The sequence below is a fragment of the Delphinus delphis genome, chromosome 1, assembly GCF_949987515.2.
Source record: "Delphinus delphis chromosome 1, mDelDel1.2, whole genome shotgun sequence".
Lineage (NCBI taxonomy): Eukaryota > Metazoa > Chordata > Mammalia > Artiodactyla > Delphinidae > Delphinus > Delphinus delphis.
The window spans coordinates 4106935-4123706 of NC_082683.1; the positions used below are offsets into that span (position 1 = coordinate 4106935).

General features: G+C 51.9%; 1 protein-coding gene across 1 annotated transcript in view; it reads right to left on the reverse strand.

The window, feature by feature from the left end:
* NPHP4 (nephrocystin 4) overlaps nt 1-16772 on the reverse strand; it is a 135202-nt gene that overhangs the window by 114903 nt on the left and 3527 nt on the right. The window contains exons 3-4 of the mRNA XM_060013335.1: nt 7471-7640; nt 5295-5447 (exon numbers count right to left, since the gene is read on the reverse strand). Coding sequence (XP_059869318.1) covers nt 5295-5447; nt 7471-7605 — 288 coding nt within the window. The 5' untranslated portion in view covers nt 7606-7640. The remainder of the gene's footprint in view (nt 1-5294; nt 5448-7470; nt 7641-16772) is intronic.

Below are 16772 nucleotides of genomic sequence, written 5' to 3' on the forward strand. Positions count from 1 at the left end.
CTGTTTACACTCCAGACCCTTAGGAGATGGGCGCTGCTGTCCCTCACGCACGGACGATGAATTCAGAGTCAGGAGTTTAAACAACTGGCCTAAGACCCCACAGGAGTAAGTGATGGAGCAGGACTCAGCCCTTGTCCCCCTACATCAGATCCCACCCCCGAGGCCAAGGCCTGTCCTGCTCCCGCCTGGAGAATGATGGCTTGGCTTATTCAGAAACAGCAAACCCAGTTACAGCCCGAAGCAAAAATACGCCCCCAGGAGATGATGAACACAACAGCATAAGCTGACAAATTCAGAGCTTTCTACTGTCCCCACGTGGTAGACAGTTAAATCACCACACAGTACAACTAAATCCCACTGCTGGAAACATCACGGAGAGATATCCTTTGCCCTTCTATTCACTCACTCATTTCTATCCCCTTCCTACCACCGTCCATTCCTGGCTTGGTGTCCCCAAGGACTGGTTTCTGTTGAGCTGGAGAGGAGAGAAGCCCTCCTCGGGTGACGCGGTTGAGGCCAGGCTCTCTCCGTAGAGACGGTGCCCGGGAGTGACACTGGATTCCTGCTTTGCAGACTGTTTGCATCAGGAGCAGCTCTTGGAACATGTGAGAGGTGTAAGGAGAGGGTAAGGCACGTTCAAGAACCCGGAGATTAACCGAGGCACGGCAGAGCCTCCCAGAGTTTCGTTTGGACATGCTGACATTCCCTGACAGCCTCCACTTTTTTTTTTTTAATTTTATTGAAGTATAGTTGATTTACAATGTTGTGTTCATTTCTGCTGTACTGCAAAGTGATTCAGTTATACATATATCCACATTCCTTTTCATATTCTTTTCCCTTATGGTTTATCACAGGGTGTTGAATATAGTTCCCTGCGCTACACATCAGGACCTTGCTGTTTATCCATTCTATACAAAATAGTTTGCACCTACCAACCGCAAACTCCCAATCCTTCCCTCCCCCACATCTCCCCCTTGGCAACCACAGGTCTGTTCTCTGTGTCTGTGAGTCTGTATCTGGTTCGTAGATAAGTTCACTTGTGTCCTATTTTAGATTCCACATATAAGCGACATCATATGATATCTGTCTTTCTCTGTCTGACTTACTTCACTCAGTACGATCATCTCCAGGCCCATCCATGTTGCTGCAAATGGCATGATTTCATTCTTTTTTATGGACAGCCTCCACTTTTAAAGGGAGTCACCTCACTCTCATTACTCTGACGAACAAGCACGTTCAGCAGCTGGTTGCTCTCGGTTGGCGATGGGACGAGGAAGCAGCCCAATTACCTGTGTCTCCCGGAGGCCAGGGATCCGCCTGTGACTTCAGCAACACCTTGGGCTGAGATGGGCTCAGGAGGAACCATCTCCTGGTCCGGGTTCCGGCTGCCTGTGAAGAACCACTAGGATTCCTGCCAGTCATTTGCATACAATAAATAAAGGAGGAGAAATGAGCCTGTCGCTGAAAGGCTGAGCGTGGTTAGTTAAGGAAAGAATCTAAGGGAGAATTATGTCCATCTCAGAAAGAAAGTGTAGGAACTGCACGGTACTTTGGCCTCCCGGATTTTTTTTTTTTTAACTTATCTATTTATTTTTGGCTGTGTTGGGTCTTCGTTTCTGTGCGAGGGCTTTCTCTAGTTGTGGCGAGCGGGGTCCACTCTTCATCGTGGTGCGCGGGCCTCTCGCTATCACGGCCTCTCGTTGCAGAGCACAGGCTCCAGACGCGCAGGCTCAGTAGTTGCGGCTCACGGGCTTAGTTGCTCCGCGGCATGTGGGATCCTCCCAGACCAGGGCTCGAACCCGTGTCCCCTGCATTGACAGGCAGACTCTCAACCACTGCGCCACCAGGGAAGCCCCCCGGATTATTTTTTAAAGATATCTTTTGAGAGGTTGAATGAACGATCAACCATCTCAGTGCAAGTGAAGGGCAATTCCTCTCCACCGAGGACGGTCTTGAAGGGGAGCACCTAATTATGAGTCAGAGCTGAGAGGCCCGGAGCTGGTCCCCTGGGCTCCACCAGGCAGAGCCGAGAGGCTGGGACAAGAGGGGATCTGAGCGCAGCATGAGGAATTCATCACTCACAGAAAGAAACACCCAGCTCGGGCTCAAGGAAGGACTTCTTTTTTCCCAAGTCTTTCCTCAGGACGTTGTTTGCAAAGTAATAAAACAACATCTTCTTTCAGGGCTGCATATTACAGTGACAACTCAATCAAAACCCAGAGCCCACGCGGCTGATTCAGGAATCCACGTGTAGGCGGGACAGCCATGTCGATTCCAAAGATGGTCCCCTGCTACTGGCAGCTGGCAACCTCCCGTCGTATCACCCCCAAGCCACGGCTGATCGGCAGAACCAGAAAAACCCAGGCAATTAGTAAAATCAGAAGAAGATCATCACCAAATTTCAGAATCACTTCAAAAAAGGGCAAATTGTGTTTCTCTCTATTCCCATAGGTACGGACGCAGAGTTTTGCTCAGATGATGAGACCGCAGAACCAGTCCCTCCTGCCTATCTAGGCCACCTTGGGAATGCTCCACACTTCATGTAAACACGTACATACACGTATGCACACAGGTACACACACACACACACACACACACACACACACACACGGTGAAGGGGGATTCCCTTTAGTTAGCTAAACTCTGAACGTCAAGGATGGGAGGAAAGCGCTGGGCAAGGAGGATGCTGCCGAGTGGCGCATCAGGATGGGTGTTCCTGGGGCACCACTGGCCTCTGCTGCTCGCCTTGGGCATAGCAGCTGGAGCACAGCTCTTCCCTGAGCAATTCCGTGGCTCTGACACCAGCTCCCAACCAGAAATGCTCTGTTCACCCACACCAGCCTTGCTGCGATCTCCACTTCAGTAACTAAGGCTGAAGGGTGCAGATTCTTCCAGAAACATTGAGGGCTGTGGTCCTCCCTAACACACGGCCCCGTCCCCATGCCCCACTCGGCAGAACATGAACGATGGAGCGGCACTCGGCTCCCACAGCTCAGGTCAGACCTGAACTGTGAGCTGGAAAGGCCCGAGACCCACAGCTCCCAGGACACGGGGACACACGAGAAGCCCGCTCAGGCACGGATGCTAAACCCTGGACGAGTCCAGAAGGGGGAGCGGCAGCTCTGAAGGCTTCCTTGCAACGCGACCTCCACTCTGCAGGGCTCACAGTCACCCAGCTGGTGGCGGGACAGGGCAGGCCCTCCGGGCGTGGCCTGTCAAGGCTGTGACAGCCACTGCCACGGGGAAAGCCAAGGGGAAAGCCACGGAGGGAGGGCTCATCTCGGGACCCCAGTGGCGGCAAAGTGCTGCTGTGCTGACTTCAGAGCATAACCATCCCCTCGACACGGCAGCGCTTCCAAATGGAGCCTGCAGGGCCCCTCCGATGCCTGGGGTGAAAACAAGGCCCAAGAACAATCCCTGCGGTCAAGGCAGGTGGCACTCACAGCCTCTGACCTGCCGGATTGCTCTTCAAGGCGGAGAGATGATCTACCGACCTCCAGAGGCGGATGGCGGGGACGAAACCACACCAAGGTGCTGGGAGCCAGCCTCTCCCGTGGAGACTCCCCAGGAGTGAGAGGACCCTGTGTCACCGTACTAACTGTCACCACACCGGGCTTCCCGGGGCCTGGCTGTCCAACCGAGAAAGCGAATCCAAACAGCCCGGCCCTGGAAGGCTCCCAGCAACATCGGGGCCACCGTGCTCCTGCCCGGGCCTTGACCGCCCCAAGTCAGAGGCGTGAAGGCGACTCACTGCCTGAGCTGGGACGGCACCCTAAGCAGCCGCCCACCGTCACTCCCCGGTTTACAACACGCGGCCTTTCTCTCCAGCCAGACTCTAAGGGGCACCTCACAGGCCGTCTGGCAGCCTGGACACCAGCCGCGGTCCTGGGCCGCAGGACACACATACCCACGGCCTTATCTAATTTTCCTGACCTCCGGGGGCAGCGTCATCCTCTCCGGCACGTTCAGTAACAGGACCAGTCAGAAACAATCCACGCGGAGACATGGCATCCTGACTCTGGGTGACCGCCAAGTGCAGAGTCGCGACCCGGCGGCCTCACGACTGGGCCAGGACCGCCCCCCGCAGAAAAGGGCGGCTCGCTTGGTCTGGTTACGCACGGCGACCTCCCCCAGGATGGCCACGGTCACTGCCACCACCTCCATTATTCACTGTACTGTCACTTACTGGGCTTCCCTGACTCTGTACGCACGGGAAGGACAACGCCAACACAGCACTGACCCTCCCGATACCCGTGACCGTCCCCCGCAGGACCCCGCTGCCTGCAGTTCAGCTTCAAGCAGCAGCTGGGAAGAAGACCTCTGGGACACCTCCCACTCTTGAGGAAGAGCCCAGTGTCCCTAGGAAGGCCCTGCCCAGCCAGCCCACCAAGCCCACCCTCGGCTGCCTCCCCACGCCTCCCTCCCCCACCCCCGGGCACATGCGGGGCCTGCCCTGCTTGCGGCACCTGCCGCCCTGCTCGTCCCGGGGCTGGGTCCCTCCTCATCCTGGGGCCCAGCTCGCAGAGGTCTGCCTGCAGCACACCTCCCTCCTTCTTCAGGGCAGCAGCTGTCGGTCTCCTCCGAGAACCTATCACACCTGCACCTGCTCTGTTGCCTGCCTGGGTGTGTCGTCCCAGCAGACTGCAAGTTGTCCAGGGTGAGAACCACGCCAGGCCCGTCCACCCAGCATCATCGCCCCGGCGCCCGGCACAATGCCGAGCAGACAGCAGGCGATGGAGGGATGTTTGCGAATTTGGTGCAGCTGAACGAAGATGGAAAACCCTGTCTGCGGGGCGGCCAGACACAGCTACGTGGGCAAAATCGTGTCACCAACTGATGCCAACGCGAGCACCCCGTCTGCAGGCAGAGGCGGGGGCTCCGGGCTCTGCTACCTTCTACCTGGGTAAGTCACTTTACTGCTAGGTCTCAAGTTGCTCATTTTAAAAAAAACAAAAGAAGAAGAAGAAACGAAAAAGAAAGAAAAAGAAGGGGAGAGGAAAAGTAGGGGAGTCAGATGAGATCGATAATTTCCTAACTTTGTTCCAAAAGCTGCAAGTTCCGTGAAGAGGACGAAACCCCCTCGTGTGTCCCCCCCACTCTCAGCTGAACCGCTCAGGGCGTGCGGCTTCCACCCAAGATTCCGTCTGGAAACAGGGGCCGGCGCCAGGACGAGCTTTGGAGGGCCGGGCCCACTGCTCAGGGGCGTTCCTGGGCTCTAGGACGCGCTGGCGGCGCCCCCAGGTCCACTGTACCCCGCACGCCCACCCCGCACGCCCACCTGCCGCCCCGCCCACCTCACTGAAGTCGATCCTGGGTGGCTGCCTGCAGAGCGGCTCCAGGGGCCTCGCCGGGCTCTTCCACGTCCTCCCGAAGAAGTGTCGGTAGGTCACGTCAAAGAGGGACACTCGCAGGTGGCAGCCCACCTCCGACAGCACCTCCAGCACAGCCTAGGAGACAGAGGGACAGCCCTGAAGGGTCCTCAAGGTCACGAGTCTCCCAGCAAGTGCTGACCGACCATCCACGGAGAACTGGGCCACTCAGCGTCCATCCCCCAGTTTAGGTCTCAGTTCCTTTCGGGGAACTACCTCTCTCCCACGGCCCGTGGTCCTGGTGAGGTTATGAGTCCAAGTACACAGCCCTCCCCTGGCCAACCAGAGGCTGGAGTCTCTGGGCCCAGACACAGGCTGGAGACTCACCCAGAGCAACGAGACACAAGAGGCCAGAGCTGCAGAGAGACACACATGATGCCATGTGGAGCCAAGAAAGAACAAGTCCAGGTGACACCACGTGAGATTCTGGATAAAGGCACACCTGAAGCTTATGCTAACTATGGGTTTGTCTTTATGTGAGTTAACAAATTACCTCAAGCTTAGCCTATTTTGCATGGTTTTCTGTGTTCTGTTTTACCCTTTACATCCTGATAGAACCACAAACTAAAAACTCAACTTGCCAGAATTATTTGGGGGTGGCGCTGGGGTGTGAGCAAAAGAAAAGCAGATCTTTGAGAACTGAGAAGTCATGGCCACAAATACAGACAAGGCACCAGACACTGTAAAGACCAGCCCTTTCCCCACAGCAGCACCGCGTACCGCAGTGAGGCTCTGCTAGGCCTTTAGCTCCTCTGGGAACGTGGGGGTCCCACCACCCTAACGAATGAGAACGGCTCCCAGGACCTAAACTGCCTGAACAGAGTGATTTACGCTGAACACCTGCTCTCCTTCTGGGACTCTGGAATCTTGGTACCTGCTAGGCAGAGGGTGTCTACACGACCAGCTCCCGAGAAGCCCTGAGGTTTTTAGGGCCTGTGGGCACTGAGTCTCTAACGAGCTTCCTTGGTTGACAGCATTTCACAGGTGGTGTCGCAGCCTGTTGCTGAGGGAATGAAGTGTGTCCTGGGGGACTCCCATGGCAGATGACCCCGGAAGCTCACGCCCGTCTCCCCCCACACGCCTTTGGCTCGGCGCATCCTACTCGGTAATTTCTCACTGAAATAAATCTGTCCTCTGAGGATGACTGTGTGCTGAGTCATGTCAAATCCTCCTGAGCCCGGGGGGTGCCTCTGGGGGCTCCCGACGTAGGTGCACACACACATTTAGGACCGTCACGTCTTCCTGACTCACATCATCGCTGTGAAATGTCCCTTTATCTCTAGGATATGCTCCGCCTTGAACTCTACTTTGTCTGATATTAGTGCAGCCACAAGGCTCTCTTATGCTTAGTGTTTACACGGCCTTTTCTCCATCCTTTTCCTTTCATACGTATGGTTTGAAGACACACACTTTAGGTTTACAGTGTGATTTAATAATAGCCCCAGCGCTCCGACAGCTTTGCGTGCCTGGAGAACGACCCTGCCAGCTGCAGAGGAAGAAGATACGGTCTTGCCAAGCCACGTGCTCACACTGGCAGGGCTGGATCCTTCCTGTGCGTCCCCCCAGGACACTGGGCCTCCCTAGGACCATCCAATCCTGTGGGTGGTCTGAGGAGGCACAGACGCGCCAGCTTCTCCGGCAGGTCCCCCGGCAGCTGGAGGGCACAGGTGGACGCAGAGCCACAGAGCAACGGCCTGAATGTGCAAAGGCGGTGGTACCTCCCAGGCACATCTCCCAGGATGCCCAGAGCTCCGCCCCTGCTATTCTGACTGCCAGGCTGAAAGCCGGCCATGCTGAGCCATGCACAAGGCCACCTCTTGCAAACAACCTGGTCAGGAAATAACCCAGGAACTCGAATTACCTGGGTTTTTAGATTGCTCCACTGTAGGCAAAAAGAAGCCTTTTAGCCAGGGCCAAAAGTGCTGACCGAGTCACTGAATCACAAATCCTCTTTGCTGACGGACCACTTTACCTCCGAGTACTGCCAAGGCCCGGGGTGATGGGTACGGTACAAGACTCAAATAAACATGTGAAAATCAATACCATCTCAGGTGAGAGCAGTGACAGCGTGCGTCTGACAGTAAAGAACCAATTTCTTTACCTGCTTAATGAGCGGGCCATCGAGCCACTTCAGGACACACTGAAATGCCGTCGACTCCTTTAGAGGCTGGCGTGCTCTCTGTGTGTGGGGAGGGACCAGCAGGTTTTGGTCAAAGATCCTGTGCCAGTCGTGCATTCTGCCGGTCTGAGGGTCGCTGGGGGCCTCTAGGACTACCTGCGGCATTCATGTTCAAATAAAGAAAAGAGTTATGAGGGCCACAGTTCTTAGAGCAGTTCTGAAAGTTTCCGACCTCCCGGGAACCCCAGGGAAACCACCACCCCTGCAACCCACACTCTGCCATCCCACCCTCTAGCCCCCCAGTGCAGCAGACTGGCGCCCACGCCACCTTCCCCTGGCCAACCAGAGCACACCTATCCCGGTCTCAGTGACTGATTTAGGGACCGGCACGTGCTTTGTCCAGCTGTGGAGGTCGAGCCCTGCACAAGGGCACCAGGCCTCGGGAACCAGGGCTGTCTTAGAGTGGCTTGGGGCACATGACCCACTCAGAGCCAACGAGATATGATCTCAGAGCTTCTGCTGGTTCTGTTAGGAGAAGGAAACACTCTTTTCTGTGGCCTTCGGAGCAGAGACGTCATCAGCCTGAAGCTGCCCCGGGCACCACAGGAGCAGCTACCTTGAGACACATACAAAAAGGCAGGCAGAGCAGGAGCAAGGCCAGCGGGTCCAGACGTCATCACGAGAGCCCTGGCTCAAGGGGCCCCTGAAGTCCGGCACCCAAGACAGCTGAGCTACATGCAGTCTTGTTGGTGAAGCCAGGTGGGGACAGCTTTTGAGTGCTCTGGGTGCCTTGGCAACCTGGCTCAATAAGGATGCTACCCGCCTTCCAGCAGACAGGGATCTGAACCTTCTCGAGAGACTGTCTTCAGCTGACACAGAATCATAAGCTCTTGGCCTTGAACAGAGGCCATATTCTGTATGCTAAAATGGCAAGCAAGAAGGCACGGGCTTTGATCTTCTAAGACAGCAGTTTTCTGAACGTGGTTCCCAAACCCCTGAGGTTGCCCAAGGTGGTCAAGGGCTCCACAGGGTCAAAGCTATTTTCATAACCTCCAGATGCCACTTGCCTCTTTCACTGGGTTGGCATTGGCGCCGGTGGCGGCAAGGCAACGGTGGGTGAAGCTGCATTACGCCCCGAGGCAAACGGCACCGCACCCCACGAGCCATCCTGGGTTCTTCCCCTCTCAGGGCATAACGTCCAACAGCTTCACCTAAGAATGTCCTTGGGGAAGCTGTGAAAACTATGGATTTTATGACGTCTTGACCCTTGAGGATGAGTGCTTTCAACACTCTGTGATGAAACGGGAAATACACGAAAAGCATTTCTGCTGCCAGATGAAAGACAACGGTCACCCCAGGGTAAGCCAGGCGTGATGGCTGTTCTGCGAGCTGAACTAGCTCCTTCTTTCACTCAGCAACACCACTCTCACTAAAAGAACGGCTCAGAGACAAACCATGGTTTTTCAGACTTGGGTGCTTTGTAGACAATCTCTCAGACGTGAACAAAATGAACCTGTCACTGCAAGGAAAACTCGTCAAAAAAATTGAGCTTTCAGGCAAAATTCAGAATTGGGAAAATCTGTACCCTCCACTGTGAGCCAGACAGCTGCATACTTCTTTGAAGACTTTCCTGACGAGATGGGTAGTGCCGGGAACGAAAGGGATCTTTTGAAATTGTGTGATTAGATGTGTCAATATCTGGAAGATCTGCCTCCCTCAGAAGCAGTATTTTCCGAGTGAACAAGCACAATGACATAAAATTCTGCATGGATGAAAGATCCACCCGAACACTGTGAAAGTTCAGGAACAGGGTGTCAGACTGCACGCAAGAAACCCGCAAGAAACAACCGCTGTGGATTAGGGTACAGCACCAAAGCAGGGCACCCCCAGTTCTCTAAGGGCCTCCTCCCTCAGCGGGGTGAGGCTGGATTTCCTTCAAAGACTTCAGCCGAAATGACCCATCACAACAGAGAAGCCTGTACCAGACCAAGCAGTCCCCAGCGGTGTGTCAGCAGGATGTTAAAGGGATTCGCAAACAAGCAAAACCACCCCACAGTTCTTGCTCATGGTTTTGTTTCGGAAAACGCAATTGGCTTTCATTAAAAAACTACATCTTTATGTTAACGTGTAACAGGTCTACTGTTTTTAAATGAATTAATAACACTGTAGATGCTTCTCAATAACAAATATTGGTAGAAGTCACTCAAGTTTTATCGTTATGTGGAGTCCTCAATCACGTTTTAAAGCATAAAGGGATCTGACACTCAAAAGCTGGAAAAGGGCTGTTCTACAGGAAGCCAAAATTCGAGTCTTCGGGCAGCCGGCCCACTCTCCACGCTCACAGGCTGTGCTGGGAATGCAGGGGGCCTGGGAGGCACGGATGTGACCGCCCCCCTCCCACACCCTGTGGGCCTCAGGGCGGGGGCCCAGCCCCCCACTGGAATGCCACTCCCACCCGGCACCCCCTCGGGCGGGCACACCCCTCGGCCTCCAGATCCGGACTGTATAAACAGGAAGGCGCGCACTTTGGTTAGTTTGGGGTTTCTTCCTTTGTAGGTTACATTTGTCTACTCAATATCCCTTGTTTTGTGGAACGGCCCTCCCAGAACCCATGACATACACTGGGTGTGTCTTCCCTGGGACTCCAGCCACGCTGCCCTCTGGGCAGACTGTCTCTCCCCCAGGCCAGGAGCTGCCCAGGCCGGCCTGGAGCCCCAGGGGCCACCCTGCCACCCCAGGGAGAGCCTAAGGTAAGAGGCCAGCCCAGGGGAAGCTGGTGGAGATGGAGGGTGGCGAAGACGGCCCTGCCGGCAGGACCCAGACCTCCAGGTGGAGACAGCCTGATGGAAGGCAGCCCCACCCCAACCAGAGCTGAGTTACAGGAGCCGTAAAGGCCTGTGGCGGCTAAATAATGGCCCCCGAAGACGTCCCCAACCCAATCCTCAGAGCCGATGATTATTGGCCTTCACGTGGCAAAAGGAACTTTGTGGGCATGATCAGGTTAGAGACCATGAGATGGGGAGAGCACCCAGATTATGCACCTGGGCCTGAAATCGTCACAAGGGTCCTGATGAGGGCGAGGCAGGGGGGTCAGAGAAAAGGCCAGGCGGGGCAGAAGCAGGAGAGACGTGAAGACGGAGGGAGGGACCCCAAGCCGAGGAACGCAGGCGCCTCTAGAAGCTGGAGAAAGCAGGAACCCGATTCTCCCTGGAGCCTCCAGAAGGATCACAGCCCTGCCCGCACCTTGGCTTTATCCCAGTGAGACTGATTGCGGACTTCTAACCTTCAGAACTGAAAGAAGATAAATTGTTTTCGGTCCCCCGGTTTGTGGTAATTCGTTACAGAAGCCACAGGAACGCATACAGGTGTCCATGACCTGTAAGCAGAAGAGGTCTGACCAACACCCAGCAGGCCTCAGCGCTTGTCACCTGTCCTGTACTGATCTGCTCACTGGCCCACTGCTTGCAGAAGGGAACCTACTGTCCTGTGGCCGTGGTACCAGGCTGTCCACCAGGACTCATCAAATTCAATCATGAAATTTAAGTTTCAGTAAACTTGACTCCCAAACATTTGTCTTTCAGGAAAATGTGCTTTTCTCCTTGACATTAGCTATAAAACTGGGAGGTTTGTTCTTAGAAAGCGAGTGCATATCTACAGGGAAGCCCTTCCTACCTCGGGAGCACAAGCAAAGCACGCGCGGCAGGGTGTCCTCTAGAAGGGGCCCCTGCAGCCCCACACCCTGCCCCGCGGGGTTTCCCGAGCCCAGGATGCAGCCTCCTTTGCAGGGCGCCCCAGACTTTGCTCCCGTGCCCCGGATACCTGAGCCAGTACCTCCCCGCACTCCCCTGAGGGAAGTGGGACCCAGCACCACGCTTGGCGGGGAGCTGCTACAGAGCCCTTCCACTATGGTCACCCGGGCAGGGGACACAAAACAGAGGCCCCAGGCAGCACCAGCAGGAGATGCACCGGCACAAGAGGCAGCGACTCGGAAAGGCAGGTCACCCAACATCAAAGAACTGAGATGGACAGGTGCAGGCAGGCAGCAACATTCCAAGAGGGTGATGGAAGGGAGGGGACTCCTGAGACACAGCCTCCTGCGGGCGGGAGCCCAGACTGTCCCAGGGGCTCTGGGACACGCAGAGCGCTTGCGTCCCCCAGCCCCCCACCCAGAACGGCTCTCACCCAGCCCTCACTCCCGTCCACTCCGCGCTGCCGTTGCTTCAGTTCCTCCCGGACACCACGCCCGTGCCACCCACCAGGCCATCAGGCGCACACCCCGGGGTGATTCCTCCTCTTCCTTGGGAAGTCAGATCAGGAGCTACCTCCATCTCCCACACAGGACGCTGTCACAGAAGGCACCCCGCTCCACCAGGCTCCACCAGGCTACGGGGTCCCGGTCGCCCTGCAGGACTGAGCTCCATGAGGTCAAGACTAGGCCCTCGGTGAAAACTTTTTTAGTGATTCAGCAAATCACTAAGTTATGCTGTGGAGGAATTAAGAAGGCTGCGGAGGAAGGGCAGAGAGGCCTTTGGGGCTAGATGAACAAAAAAGGGAAAACTGGGAGGGCCCCATGCTTTGAGCCCAAGAGAAGGGTACAGTGGGCTCTCCAGAGGGGAAATAAAGAAAAGGCACCAACTTTCATTGAATCCTTATCATGAGCCAGGCACTCACAAACATCTTCATTTTCATTATTCCAACATCTCCGTAAGGTAAGTAACATTACTGTCCCCATCTTATAGATGTGGAAAGTGAAGCTCAGAGGTTAAACAGCCAGTCTGAAAGCACACAGCCCGTCACACTCACATCAAAGACATTATAGCCGGGCTTCCCTGGTGGCGCAGTGGTTGGGAGTCCGCCTGCCGATGCAGGCGACGCGGGTTCGTCCCCCGGTCCGGGAAGATCCCACATGCCACGGAGCGGCTGGGCCTGTGAGCCATGGCTGCTGAGCCTGCACGTCCCGAGCCTGTGCTCAGCAACGGGAGAGGCCACAACAGTGAGAGGCCCGCGTACAGCAAAAAAAAAAAAAAAAAAAAAAGACATTATAGCCATGCCAGCCCTCTGCCTACCAAGGCCAGGAGAGGCAAAGGAGCAGAGGCCCTGAGGGCAAAGAGAGGGCACTGGTCCAGGACCGGGCTGATCCCCCCCTCCTCTCAGACTTCTGGAAAGTCTTTTGCCCTCCAGGCGTCTGTTTTGCATCTACAAAAGGAGCGGCTATAAAGTTCCCTTGAGGTCTTTGCTTCTGCAGACCTGGTCAACAAATATCCACCAAGCACTCGTTCCGTCCCAGTCCACACACCATGAAGCGGACTGTCAAATGCCCTGTCTTCAAGAATCTAAATATCCAGTGGGACAAAAACAAGGGGGTGGAGACTGGTTCAAGATGGCGGAGTAGAAGGACGTGCGCTCACTCCCTCTTGCGAGAGCACCGGAATCACAACTCACTGCTGAACAATCATCGACAGGAAGACACTGGAACTCACCAAAAAAGATGCCCCACATCCAAAGACAAAGGAGAAGCCACAGTGAGATGGTAGGAGGGGTGCAATCACGATAAAGTCAAATCCCATAACCGCTGGGTGGGTGACTCACAAACTAGAGAACACTTATACTACAGAAGTCCACCCACTGGAGTGAAGGTTCCAAGCCCCACGTCAGGCTTCCCAGCCTGGGGGTCCAGCAATGGGAGGAGGAATTACCAGAGAATCAGACTTTGAAGGCTAGCGGGATGTGATTGCAGGACTTCAAAAGGACTGGGGGAAACAGAGACTCCACTCTTGGAGGGCACACACAAAGTAGTGTGCACATCGGGACCCAGGGGAAGGAGCAGTGACCCCAGGGGAGACTGAACCAGACCTACATGCTAGTGTTGGAGGGTCTCCTGCAGAGGCCGGGGGTGGCTGTGGCTCACCGTGAGGACAAGGACACTGGCAGCAGTTCTGGGAAGTACTCCTTGGTGAGAGCCCTCCCGGAGTCTGCCATTAGCCCCACCAAAGACCAGGTAGGCTCCAGTGTTGGGTCGCCTCAGGCCAAACGACGTACAGGGGGAACCCAGCCCCACCCATCAGCAGACAAGCAGATTATAGTTTTACTGAGCTCTGCCCACCAGAGCAACACCCAGCTCTAGCCACCACCAGTCCCTCCCATCAGGAAGCTTGCACAAGCCTCTTAGGTAGCCTCATCCACCAGAGGGCAGACAGCAGAAGCAAGAAGAACTACAATCCTGGAGCCTGTGGAACAAAAAACACGTTCACAGAAAGATGCACGAGATGAAAAGGCAGAGGGCTAGGTACCAGATGAAGGAACAAGATAAAACCCCAGAAAAACAATTAAATGAAGTGGAGATAGGCAACCTTCCAGAAAAAGGATTCAGAATAATGATAGTGAAGATGATCCAGCCAGGACCTCGGAAAAAGAATGGAGGCAAAGATCGAGAAGATGCAAGAAATGTTTAACAAAGACCTAGGAGAATTAAAGAACAAACAAACAGAGATGAACAATACAATAACTGAAACGAAAACTACACTAGAAGGAATCAATAGCGGAATAACTGAGGCAGAAGAACGGATAAGTGACCTGGAAGACAGAACGGTGGAACTCACTGCCGGAGAACAGAATAATGAAAAGAAGTGAAGACAGCCTGAGAGACCTCGGGGACAACATTAAATGCACCAACATTTGCATTACAGGGGTCCCAGAAGGAGAAGAGAGAGAGAAAGGAACTGAGAAAATATTTGAAGAGATTATAGTCGAAAACTTCCCTAACATGGGAAAGGAAATAGCCACCCAAGTCCAGGAAGTGCAGAGAGTCCCAGGCAGGATAAACCCAACGAGAAACACGCTGAGAGACATAGTAACCAAATTGACAAAAATTAAAGACAAAGGAAAATTATTGAAAGCAACAAGGGAAAAACTACACATAACATACAAGGGAACTCCCATAAAGTTAACAGCTGATTTCTCAGCAGAAACTCTACAAGCCAGAAGGGAGTGGCATGATATATTTAAAGTGATGAAAGGGAAGAACCTACAACCAAGAATACTCTACCCGGCAAGATCTCACTCAGATTCGACAGAGCAATCAAAAGCTTTTCAGACAAGCAAAAGCTAAGAGAATTCAGCACCACAAAACCAGCTCTACCACAAATGAAAAAGGAACTTCTCTAAGTGGGAAGGACAAGACAAGAAAAGGACCTACAAAAACAAACCCAAAACAATTAAGAAAATGTAATAGGCACATATATATCGAGAATTACCTTAAATGTCAATGGATTAAATGCTCCAACCAAAAGACACAGGCTCACTGAATGGATTCAAAAACAAGACCCGTATATATGCTGTCTATAAAAGACACGCTTCAGACCTAGGGACAGATACAGATTGAAAGTGAGGGGATGGATAAAGATATTCCATGCAAATGGAAATCAAAAGAAAGCTGGAGTAGCAATATTCATATCAGATAAAATAGACTTTAAAATACAGTATGTTACAAGAGACAAGGAAGGACACTACATAATGATCAAGGGATCAATCCAAGAAGAAGATATAACAATTATAAATATATATGCACCCAACATAGAAGAAGATATAACAATTATAAATACATATGCACCCAACATATGCACTCAATACATAAGGCAAATGCTAACAGCTATAAAAGAGGAAATTGATGGTAACACAATAATAGTGGGGGACTTTAACACCTCACTTACACCAATGGACAGATCATCCACACAGAAAATAAGGAAACACAAGCTTTAAATGACACAATAGGCCAAATAGATTTAAGTTATATTTATAGGACATTCCATCCGAAAAAGGCAGATTACACTTTCTTCTCAAGTGCGCATGGAACATTCTCCAGAATAAATTACATCTTGGGTCACAAATCAAGCCTCGGATAATTTAAGAAAATTGAAATTGTATCAAGCATCTTTTCCAACCACAACAGTATGAGATGAGAAATATATTACAGGAAAAAAACCGTAAAAAACACAAACACATGGAGGCTAAACAATACACTACTAAATAACCAAGAGATCACTGAAGAAATCAAAGAGAAAATCAAAAAATACCTAGAGACAAATGACAACAAAAACACAACTGTGGAAAAAAAAAAAAAAAAAAAACACAACTGTGAGATGCAGCAAAAGCAGTTCTAAAAGGGAAGCTTATAGCAATACAATCCTACCTCAAGAAACAAGAAAAAAATCTCAAACAATCTAACCTTACACCTAAAGGAACTAGAGAAAGAACAAACAAAACCCAAAGTTAGTAGAAGGAAAGAAATCATAAACATCACAGCAGAAATAAATGAAATAGAAACAAAGAAAACAATAGCAAAGACCAATAAAACTAAAACGTGGTTCTTTGAGAAGATAAAAAAAATTGATAAACCTTCAGCCAGACTCATCAAGAAAAAGAGGGAGAGGACTCAAATCAATAAAATTAGAAATGAAAGAGAAGTTACAACAGACAACCGAAGAAATACAGAGCATCATAAGAGACTACTACAAGCAACTGTATGCCAATAAAATGAACAACCTGGAATAAATAGACAAATTCTTAGAAAGGTACAACCTTCCAAGACTGAACCAGGTAGAAATAGAAAATATGAACAGACCCATCACAAGTAATAAAATTGAAACTGTGATTAAAAATCTTCCAACAAACAAAAGTCCAGGACCAGATGGCTTCACAGGTGAATTCTATCAAACATTTACAGAAGAGCTAACGCCAATCCTTCTCAAACGCTTCCAAATAATCGCAGAAGAAGGAACACTCCCAAACTCATTCTACGAGGCCACCATCACCCTGATACCAAAACCAGACAAAGATACTACAAAAAAAGAAAATTACAGACCAATATCACTGATGAATATAGATGCAAAAATTCCGAACAAAATACTAGCAAACAGAATCCAACAGCACATTTAAAGGATCATACACCATGATCAAGTGGGATTTATCCCAGGGATGCAAGGATTCTTCAATATATGCAAATCAATGAATGTGATACACCATATTAACAAACTGAGGAATAAAAACCATTTGATCATCTCAAAAGCTGCGGAAAAAGCTTTTGACAAAAGTCAACACCCATTTATGATAAAAACTCTCCAGAAAGTGGGCATAGAGGGAAACTACCTCAACATAATAAAGGCCATATACGACAAACCCACAGCAAACATCACTCTCAATGGTGACAAACTGAAAGCATTTATCTAAGATCAGGAACAAGACAAGGATGTCCACTCTCGTCACTATTATTCAACATAATATTGGAA